This window comes from Sinocyclocheilus anshuiensis, unplaced genomic scaffold (genome assembly GCF_001515605.1).
Source record: "Sinocyclocheilus anshuiensis isolate Anshui unplaced genomic scaffold, SAMN03320099.WGS_v1.1 scaffold502, whole genome shotgun sequence".
Taxonomy (NCBI): domain Eukaryota; kingdom Metazoa; phylum Chordata; class Actinopteri; order Cypriniformes; family Cyprinidae; genus Sinocyclocheilus; species Sinocyclocheilus anshuiensis.
Window position 1 is genome coordinate 435,083 of NW_015544194.1, and position 10,293 is coordinate 445,375.

Consider the following 10,293-nt stretch of genomic DNA (forward strand, 5'->3'; position numbering starts at 1 on the left):
GTGTCAATATGGAACAAGATTATCCCTATCAAATAAATGTAAACAACTTAGGTCAAAAGTAATCAAAAAGTAGTTAGACTATATTACCTAAAATGTGTAATGTAATAGATTACATTACTACAATTTTTATCATGTCATTTGTATTCAATAATGGACTACAATTTGTAAGTAATCTACCCAGCACTGACAATAAATGAGCTAAGAATAACTGCAAGAAAGAAAATGTCTCTTCTAACTTGTCATCTTGAAAAAAGATTTCATATTTCAAAATGTGCTTCTGCCTGGATTCTCTGACTGGCAGTATGCTCATCAAAATCTGCATGTTTTATGCTCTTCCTGTCTTGGTGCTGAGTGGACCACCACCTGCTCCATGTGTCCTTGCCCCGAGCCAAGTCAACAAACAACGGACTGTTCAGTCACCTAAACACAAATGCAGGATCTCTCCCACTGATGAAAATAGGCACATTCAAGATGCACAGTATAAATGCAATGCAAATACTGCTTGTTGAGCTGGCTTATATCCTAATTACGTTACTCAGGCTTGGTCATTTTTATTTCAGTGTGACAGCAAGTGTGTCTCCAAAAGACCTTTGTCCACAGAGATCAACATGTCCTCCAAGGTGTTTACCTCCCCTCTGACTAATGACTAGCCGGTGTGAAGAGATTTTAGAGCTCAGCCCTCTTACTTCCCACCTATAGCACGTCTCACTTGAGATAACAGTGGCATCTGTCCAAAACACCCATTTGCATAAGCATTACCTTGTGTGTTGAGAGGAGCTTAACACAAATTTCATTAACCTATGGGTTAAAAGAGTCTGCACCTCTAATTTCTCTCCCTGTCAACTTCAGCCACAGAATTCACAGCAACTAGCTTCCATTTTTAAATCTCAATCAGTGGAAAACCAAGGGGGAAAAAGCCTTGAGCCTTTATGCTATAATTAGAAATATACAAATTTAGTCCTCTCTCAAATACAGTCATGGTTTATCACCTAATCCGCAACCATTACTTCACCTCTAATAACAAAGGACATACGGCTTCAAGGTAAAAGTTAATGAGAGGCTATGATTTAAGAAATCCAATTTAGTTGGACTAGAAAGCTAAATTAGAAATTGTTTAGAAATTTCCTCAGAGCAAACATGAGGTATTTTTGCACTAGAGAGGACATGGGTGTGGTTTGGGGAAAAAAAAGAAGAAAGTGTTTAAATGTTAAAAACCAAGCTTTTAATTAAGTATATTAATTAGTGAATATGCTGGTTATTTGATAACATATCATAACTTGTGCAGTTCAAACTATTTATCAACATCTGTATTACTATACATGAAGCGTGAGGAATTTACATTTAAATACTGTTGTTGAAACATCTTTGTATATTATAAAATGTAAAACTTTTTTTTTTCAAGGTTAAGGCAGTGTTATTCAGTCAAGAGAATAAAAGTCACATATGAGCTAGATGAAAATATCTGAGTACTGAAATTAATTTTATGCGTATTATCTACTGTATGAATAACATTCTGGACATGTAAAAGCATTTTACCTCAACCTCTCTTATGAACACGCACACACGCATTACCAAGTATAACAGGAAAATGTGTAAAAGGCCACTTGTGCTCCTAGATTTGTGTGTGGCAAGTGATTATTCCTGACAGTAATTAAAGGAAGGGAACTCTTGTCACTGAATTGGTACCTTTCAGGACATTCATCAAATTGTGCCTGTGGGTTAGACTTAATTTCTCTTCAAAAAGCATAAAGGAAATCATCTTTGCACAGAGCCGCTTTGAGTCTTATCTGTAGTACTAATGGTTGTACAACCCAGAGTACAAATTAGTTTAGGAATAATCAGCAGTTAGCTGGGCAGAAATAAGCGATAATTAAACTTTAACCTGAAGGAAAAATCCTCATTTAGATCATACAATGGCTTTAGCAATGGACAGCTCAATTTTACTGCACTGCCTTGCTCATTAACCTGCTTCTGAAACCCAATAGAAAGATTCAATTGGTATGTAAGAATAGTCTAATTTTCACAGTCAACTTTGCGCAATTGGATTTTTGTGCACAATCCCATTTAAAGCTATCGGAGATATGTTTATTACGGCTTCAGTGGGCATTACTGTTCTTTGAAGAGAAATGCTCCATGCTCCATTCAAGGCTATAGCAATAGTGCGCAGTTTCATTAATACTAACCTTTCCCATAGTTGAAGTGGAGTTTGATGGCTTTGCCTTGGTTGATGTGAAGATACGTGAACCCAATGGCAAACATAAGCAAAACGAGCAGCAGAAGGAGCTTGAACTGCTTGCGGATCTTCTTCAGAGGAAAGCGCATCCTCATCACAGCAACATCACCCACTCAGTGGAAAATTCAGACTTGTGCCCCTTCAGCGTTGATGTTGTACAGCTAGAATGTCAAAGGATGTTGAAATGATGTTTTGCACTCACAATACCGGTAATAGTTTCCAGATTATAACAGATTTAGACTTGCAATTGAACACCTTCCTTTATATACGTATCTTTCAACAATGACATTCTAAACTTCAGAGTAGCCTATAGGCTTACTGAAGGGGAGGCTATTTATTATAAATTCCATTTACACAGCCACATGTAATCTACATTCGTCATACATTTCACAGGCAGTTATTATTGCTTTAATAATCGCGAATACTTACCGTAGACGTGTTTTTCTCAGTAAAACTGTCATGTCTAACCGGTGTCACCATAGGAGATGTGTGTGTTGGCTGATGCTGCGCTGTCTTGTGTCTATCTTGACTGCTCACTTGAGTCCAGCCAGAACAATATTTGGTATAAAAAGAGGGGCAGCTCATCATTTCTGTTATTAGAAGTGTCAATACAGGAAAAACACACACATTATTACACAATGACGGGTTGGGTGAGGCAGCCGTCAAACTTACTGTACGCACTCATTTCCTTTTCGATATGTCTTCATAAACAGAGGCTTTCGTCTTAAAGTCCTGTTATAAGAGTTTTGTACAAATCCTTATTCCAGGTGCGTTATATGATGAGCGGACAGTGGAAGCGTTACATTATTTGTTTTTCACGGTTTAGTCTCGTTTATTGCCAAAAAGAGAGCTGGAGACAAATAGAGCTGTGTAAACATCAATGAAGCGTCGCTGTTTTGTGGTTTTGTCTCGTGCCTCTTCTCGCGCTGGTATTCACGAGCACGCTTTTGTTTCTTCGGTCTGTTTCACAGACGAAAAAAAACGACCGCAAACATATTCGTGTAGTGCCATCTCAAATCCTTGTGTTGAGTGATTTTTATTCGTCTTAAGTCCTTTTTGTTTTGGTGTTCTCATCTACGGAAGAAACCTGAAATATTTTCCTCAGCAGCATCAGCGCACTTGTCCAACTGCATCCCATAGTTGCATCCTGGTCTTCATCTGACGGATAGAGGGAGCTGTTTTACCTTCATGTGCGCACAGTCACAGTGCTTTTTTCCTGAAGGGCTCAGAATGATCACTGAAGTGTTGCATGCTCCTTCATTCTCTTTACACTGACAAGCTCTTAAAAGACGTTAGTTACACTATTTTACACAATTTAACAGGGTAATGATGCATGAGGCTGCTGTTCGTTATAATAATGAGTCATTTATGCCACATAATGATTTGGGCTATGAAAATGTAAGTTTATAAAAAAGTATCCACACTCTTATGGCAAAATACATAATAGCCTAATAATCTTGTAATATAAACTTGAATACTGTTGAATAAATATGTCCCCTGATCTTGTTTGATACCATATGTGACCCTGGACCACAAAACCAGTCATAAGGGTCCATTTTGTATGGTTTGTTAGGACAGGACAATATTTGTCCAAGATACAACTATTTGAAAATCTGGGCCCGTTCTTATTACATCCGAGATTAAATGTCACATCCAAGATGATATCATCGCGCTAATCAGGATCTGGTTAATTCGGTTCTTCGAATGCACCTGTTGTTGAGGATTAGTATGGCTGGATTGAGTTATCTGAGATAATTGCGTGTTCATGGGTTGGTTTAAAAGGGGCTATGTATCGATACTCGAAACCACGATCAGTAATGCAGCGATTGGCTGGCGGCAAGACACCAACGTAATGACATCATATAATTAAAAAAGACACCTGACGAAAAACTTGACAAATTTCTGGACTTTTATAAGGAAACAGCCAAGCGAACAAAACTACATAAATGTTATAATAGATAAATGAAATGTGCACTGTTTTATTTCATTTTTTACATGATTCCAAATTATTTATATTCACGATTTCTAATATTTGTACAGGCTTTACATTTTTATTTCAATGTAGTAATTAGCAATTAATTTAATTTTATACTTGAACAGATTTGTTTACGTGACAGCATTAATTAAAGTTTCTTAAGGGTCAAGATCAAGTTATCTGCATCTCCTGCGCTCCATCAAGCCACTCCCATAATATCTGTCAGCACTCAAATTAATGCACGACTCTACATTATCTGTATAGCATGTGTGTAAGACTCGAATACAATTATGAAGTAATTATTTTATAATGAGTAAATCTTTCAGTTAGTAAAACTGGCTGTGTCTATAGTATTAAAGACTACACAGCATTATTATATTATCTTTAAATTAATTTTTAAATGACAATTATTTTAAATGATTGTCCCTGGATCAGTAGGATACTCTTGTAATAAAGTAGCGGTGGCTGGGACAGATTTTAAGTATCAATTCTGCTTAAAAAGATGCGATCTAATCCTGTTTACATGAAATAAGCCTACTCCCGAGCAGGTTTTAAGTTTACGGACCTGTTGCTATGACAGCAACTCCAGGTTGAGCTTCGAAGAACCAAACAATCCAAGATCATGCCAAATCATCAACAATCAAATCCAGCTAACTGAGTTAGCGACGTACGAAGAACGGGCCCCTGGACTCTGACGGTGCAAAAAAAATCAAAATATTGTGAAAATTGCCTTTAAATTTGTCCAAATTAAGTTATTAATGCATTGTTATTATAATGCATATTACTAATCAAAAAGTAAGTTTTGATATATTTATAGTAGGAAATTTATGAAATATCTTCATAGAGCATGGCATAAAAGAAAAATCGATCATTTTGACCCACACAATGTATTGTTGGCTATTGCTACAAATATACCCATGTGACTTATGACTGGTTTTGTGGTCCAGGGTCACATATTACGTTTTTAGAATATGAATGTAACTTAATAATACGTCAAAAAATCTCAATGCTTGGATTAAAAATTGGGTTTAAATGATGCAAATCATCCTTTTTGTAATTAATCTACATCAAATTCACCATATTGATTATATTACTAAACTATGAATAAAAATGCCTGCATATATTTGTGGTGTTTAATGTGTTTGAATAAAATTGCATTTTTTACATAATTTTGCAAAACTTCCATCATCTGTAAAATTGGACTGCTCCAAAACATTTTAGACATTGTAATTATGTTAATCGTATAAAAAAACATAGTGAAAATATTAATTGTAAGACCCTACTACTAGCATTACTAGAGTTTTATTTTTTATATTAGCATTTATATAAAGGTGTGTGTATATATATATATATATATATATATATATATATATAGTATTTACTATATTTTATATATAAGGTATTCATATAGATTTATATACATCTTTTTATATGTTTAAGTAAGTTTTAGGTAGTATGTGGGCATGATGATATTTACAGCAGTTTCTGTTTTGAACCATGCCTAAAACACTAGCAGAAGAGTCTATTATTAAAGGCTCATGGAGGAGGGCTGGATAACAGTTTGGTCTGAATGAAGCATCCTTTAGCAAAACCCGGAGTATGTCTGGATTAAAGGTGCTCCATTTGGAGATAATTCTTTCAGGCACCTAACCTTTGAAAACTGATGCCTGCCTTGCCTGCCTTGCCTTCCTTGTTTTGGATGCTGAAACACCAGTGGTCTCGATAAACATGTCTTTGAACAGATAACCTCAGGCACAAAGCAGGAGGAGAAAGAGCGGTATGTGTAATCTCAACTTCTCCAAGTGTGTGGTTTGAGTGCTAATGTTCAGCTTGTAAGGGTTATAAACCCTGAGAGTTGTCTGTCTCAGTTCAAAGGAGCTGATAAAAATCAAAGCTGAAAATTAATTGACAAGATTTTTTCCCCCCAGTCCTGCTGCTTGATATATTTGTCTCCTATCTTTCAACCCGATCTAAAAATACAAATAAATAAAATAAAATTAGGTTTTCTTATTTTCTTCAGATCAAACATAGTTAATAAAGGCCAGGGAAAGTCATACTGGCTGTGGCTAAATAGATCACAGTGTGGTCCGATAACCTTTGTAGCATGAAGTGTTGCATTGCAGAACTCAGCACAGATGAGCGCATCAATACCTGCTCAATTATGATGATGACTGATGTCATCCTTTTTTTTTTTTTGCTTCTGCTCTTTCTGTCAGCCCTTCTCATGTAGGCCTATGGCACTCACAATCTGCCAAAGCGTGGCATCCATCACCCAAACCTGTGTCACCACATGCCGTCAGTGTCCTCCGAGAGCAGGAAACAAACATGAAAGATCCTCAAATTACAGGTAGTCTGATGATGCTGGCAAATCTCACTGAACGTTGTATCTCTGCTGTGTTCTCAATGGGAAGGAAATCTACTCCATTGCTGTTCCTACGCAGTTGTTCACTAGAAGACTTTTCCATTACAAAATAAAGATGAAGAATAATAAGATGGATTATAATGTTGTTGAACTTTTGCTGAGAATAAGGAACTAAAACGTGGTGAATGATGGCGAATCAGCGAGGATCTATTTTAATCATTAAACAAACGATGTATTTACAGAGCCCTCTAGTGGTCACACGGAGCATTCCCGTAATTTGTTGTGTCTTGTGTATTTCGAAATAATTCTACACACTCCAATCAAGATCAGAAAACGTCTATTTATGAAAATCTAACTCAAACATAGAATAACAAAGTAAATAAGTATAGCATAATTTTACTATATACAGACTGAATAAAACCAAAGGCTTTTGGTTGGAGTTCTCAAAACTCCTTAAAAGGGAATGTACACGGTCCATAACTCAAATACTGCACTGAAATTTTTTTTTTTTTTTTGAATTTCAAACAGATAAACATGACATTGCAGAGGCATCTGACAGAGTCCACACTGTAATGGAATTTAAAACCATAAATGTCTTAATACAATGGCATAATAGCAATACAGTGCTCAACTTACAATAGGTTTACACTGTTATTCTGAGAGACAAAAAAAAGGTGCTTAGATAACCAGTATGTAATTAATGTATAATTATTTATGTTTAGAATACTTTTGTTCACTGATTCCCAGTTATTCTGTTTTAGATTAAAAATTGTAGTTTTTGTCCTGGTTTACATATAATGACGAGAAACATGGTTTGGCAAAACAATTCACATATAGCGTCAAAGCTGAATCTGATAAACCTGTTGAAATTGTAAACCTGAAGCACTTCCTGGGCACAGCCTTCTAAGACCAGTTGACTTTTTACAAAAAGCAAGCATATGCTAGATAAGACCATCAGAAAGCAAATCTGACATTTAAGTCATTTATGTTGCAAATACAAAATCCTATAAGCACTAAAATACAATACTCTGAAAAGCTAAATATACAAAATGTTCACACAAACGAAAAAAACAAGTACAAATACCAAATGTACAGAAAGTTGTGTTTAGAAACAACCAGAAAAATATTGTTGAATCTTATTAAAGGCCATGTTTAATATTGCCATCTGCTGGGAAGTTAAATCGCAAAGATACTGCAGCTGTCTCAATGAAACTATGCCAAATCATTTTGAGATGAACATACTCTAACAGACTGCTGCACATTCCATTAAACTATTGTGTGGTGTTCTCTATCAGAATAATAAATATTGGCTTGTGGACACTGCAAAATTGGCATCATACCATAAAGCTGGTATCAACAAACAATTCACATCACAAACCATTCAAATTACCACAGACTACAAGCATATAACTCTCTACTTTCTTATCAGAAAGGATAAGCTACTGTATTATTTAACATGGAGTGGTTTGTGGTATTAACAAATAATTGCAATATTCTGTCGAGCCATCCCTAGTGAAAAATAAAAATACTAAAATGTATTTGAAAAACATTTCATTCCAAGTATACTTACAAATACATTTACATGTTTATATACTTATTAAAAAATACCCTGCAGTGTACTTTTAGTATACCAATTTGGAACGACTCATTTTGTACTTAATGCACTTTAAGAGTGCAGAAGTAGTGCTGAAGCCCAACTAAAGATATACTGAAGTATATTTGATTGTGCTAAAGTGCAACTATTGTATTCTAAAGTATACTTCAGGTACACTTTGAATATGCATGTAAAGACCGATATTAATCAAAGATCATACAATCCTCATCAATAGTGACATTTTAGGCTTAATATTAAGAAATGTGCATTGTGCATAAGTAGTACTCCAAATCATTTAATTATAATTTTAAATATCAGTAAGTCTCGAGCGATATGTCAGTAAATATGTTAACTATACTTAGTATGAAATAAATGTATTTTAAATATATTAAGTTTTTACTAGGGATAGCATATTAACTAAGGGTTGATTTTGAATGTTGAAAATCACTGTAGTGAAAATCAGTCATATTGCAGAGCCTGGTTCCGATCTTTTCATTACAGCTTTCACCATTTAATTAAATTTGAGCCCAGAAATTGCAAAGACATCGGCGGTGTTGTGGTGTAATTGAGTGGCAGTTCTGTACAAACCCAGAGAATGTGAGAGAAAAGTTGGAAGGCAGTTGTTCTTAAAACAATTGGCTATATGCCGAGTTGTGTATTAAGCAGTGAGCCAGCTCACTTTTGATATGAAGCTTTTATCTCCGTCATATGTACCAGCTGCGATGTTTGTGCAAATGCATCACAAAGTGAGTTCAACCAGAGCAAACTTGAGCTGCTGAAAAGACAAATGCTGAAAAATCAATAATGCTCTCCACAGGACCACTGGCAAAACACTTGAATAAAAGTCAGTTGGCAGCTTAAAATGTCTCTGATTTGGGCAGGTGTTGGCTGGAATGAGGGGGGTGCTGGAACAGAGGGTCTGAATGGACTGTGGGGATTCGTTTGGCAGGTAACTGTGACCGCTCACAGGCTGTTGAGGAGATCTTAGGTGAAAGTCTTTCTGAAAAATTGTCCATATTCTGACTTTCATCATCCCCTATCTGTCCCTCATAATTTTCAGAACTGGAAACGCCAGAAGGCTGCATTGAAACAGATTCGAAATTGTCTGAGGGTAAATCACCCGCCACACTGCCCCCTGCTGTCTCTGAAGTGTCCTGCTCCAAGTTCTGAGATGTTTGTGAAGGCTTTTTCTCATCCACATTTGAAGGTGCAGTAGGGTCGCACAGCTCTGGTTGGTTTTGAGTCTCATTAAGCTCAGGTACAGGAGGTTCGTATGGAGGAGGCCATTCCCCGCCATCCTCAGGGGCTCCTATCATTCCGTCAGGTGTGAGGGGAATCTGGCTGTGCACTAGAACGGGGTCCGGTGAGGGGAGGGGAGACATGCTGCCAGTCCCTCCATCGTTGTAAGGCTTCTTTTCCTGTGAAGGGCTGTCATCCAGCATGATGGACTCCTGCTGTAGAGAGATGTGCAGAGAGGCAGGTGGCCGTTTGATGAGCTGGGCTTTGTTGGGTGTATCTTCTGAAGGGCTCGGTTTGGGCCGTTTGACTGGAGTTAGAACAACGGGCAGCTCCAGACCCAGAGGTTTTCGTGGAAACTCATCAGGCTTAGCTGTGAATACAGAAATAAATGAATGAGAGTGGACTGAAAATGTAGGTGACCTACATGAACTCATTAGCTGTGGCCAAAAATATATCATTTATGCTGTGAGGCAGATAGAGCACTGCATATGTTCATATACAGTATGAATAATGAAATGATAATTTTACTGTTAAAATGATCAACAGCAACTATAATTGGGTCATTCTATGAAACAGGTGCTCTTTGGAATGGGTTTTAGAAATCATTTCTGTGCAAGTTTATTAGACAAATGTGCTAAAGTGCTAATAAATTGCATTTTTCCATCACAAGCAAAATAATTGCATTTTAATACATGTTGATATAGTTTGTCTTCTCTTCAGAAAGGTAACTACAGTTAATTTGACACTTGTTATATAATAATAATAATAATAATAATAATAATAATAATAATAATGTTCATTAGAAAGATAATTTAATATATTTAATATATTTCATTTAGCAGACGCTTTTATCCAAAGCGACTTACAAATGAGGACAATAAAAGCAGTCA

At 36.2% G+C, this 10,293-nt stretch overlaps 2 protein-coding genes across 2 annotated transcripts in view; both read right to left on the reverse strand.

Annotated features, from left to right (window-relative positions):
- b4galnt4b (beta-1,4-N-acetyl-galactosaminyl transferase 4b) overlaps positions 1-3,290 on the reverse strand; it is an 81,911-nt gene extending 78,621 nt beyond the window's left edge. The window contains exons 1-2 of the mRNA XM_016497083.1: positions 2,663-3,290; positions 2,184-2,394 (exon numbers count right to left, since the gene is read on the reverse strand). Of these exons, the coding sequence (XP_016352569.1) occupies positions 2,184-2,328 (145 nt within the window). The 5' untranslated portion in view covers positions 2,329-2,394; positions 2,663-3,290. The remainder of the gene's footprint in view (positions 1-2,183; positions 2,395-2,662) is intronic.
- Positions 3,291-8,498: 5,208 nt separating this feature from the next.
- Positions 8,499-10,293, reverse strand: part of LOC107696637 (USP6 N-terminal-like protein) — a 32,784-nt gene continuing 30,989 nt past the window's right edge. The window contains exon 14 of the mRNA XM_016497084.1: positions 8,499-9,773. Within this exon, the coding sequence (XP_016352570.1) occupies positions 9,022-9,773 (752 nt within the window). The 3' untranslated portion in view covers positions 8,499-9,021. The remainder of the gene's footprint in view (positions 9,774-10,293) is intronic.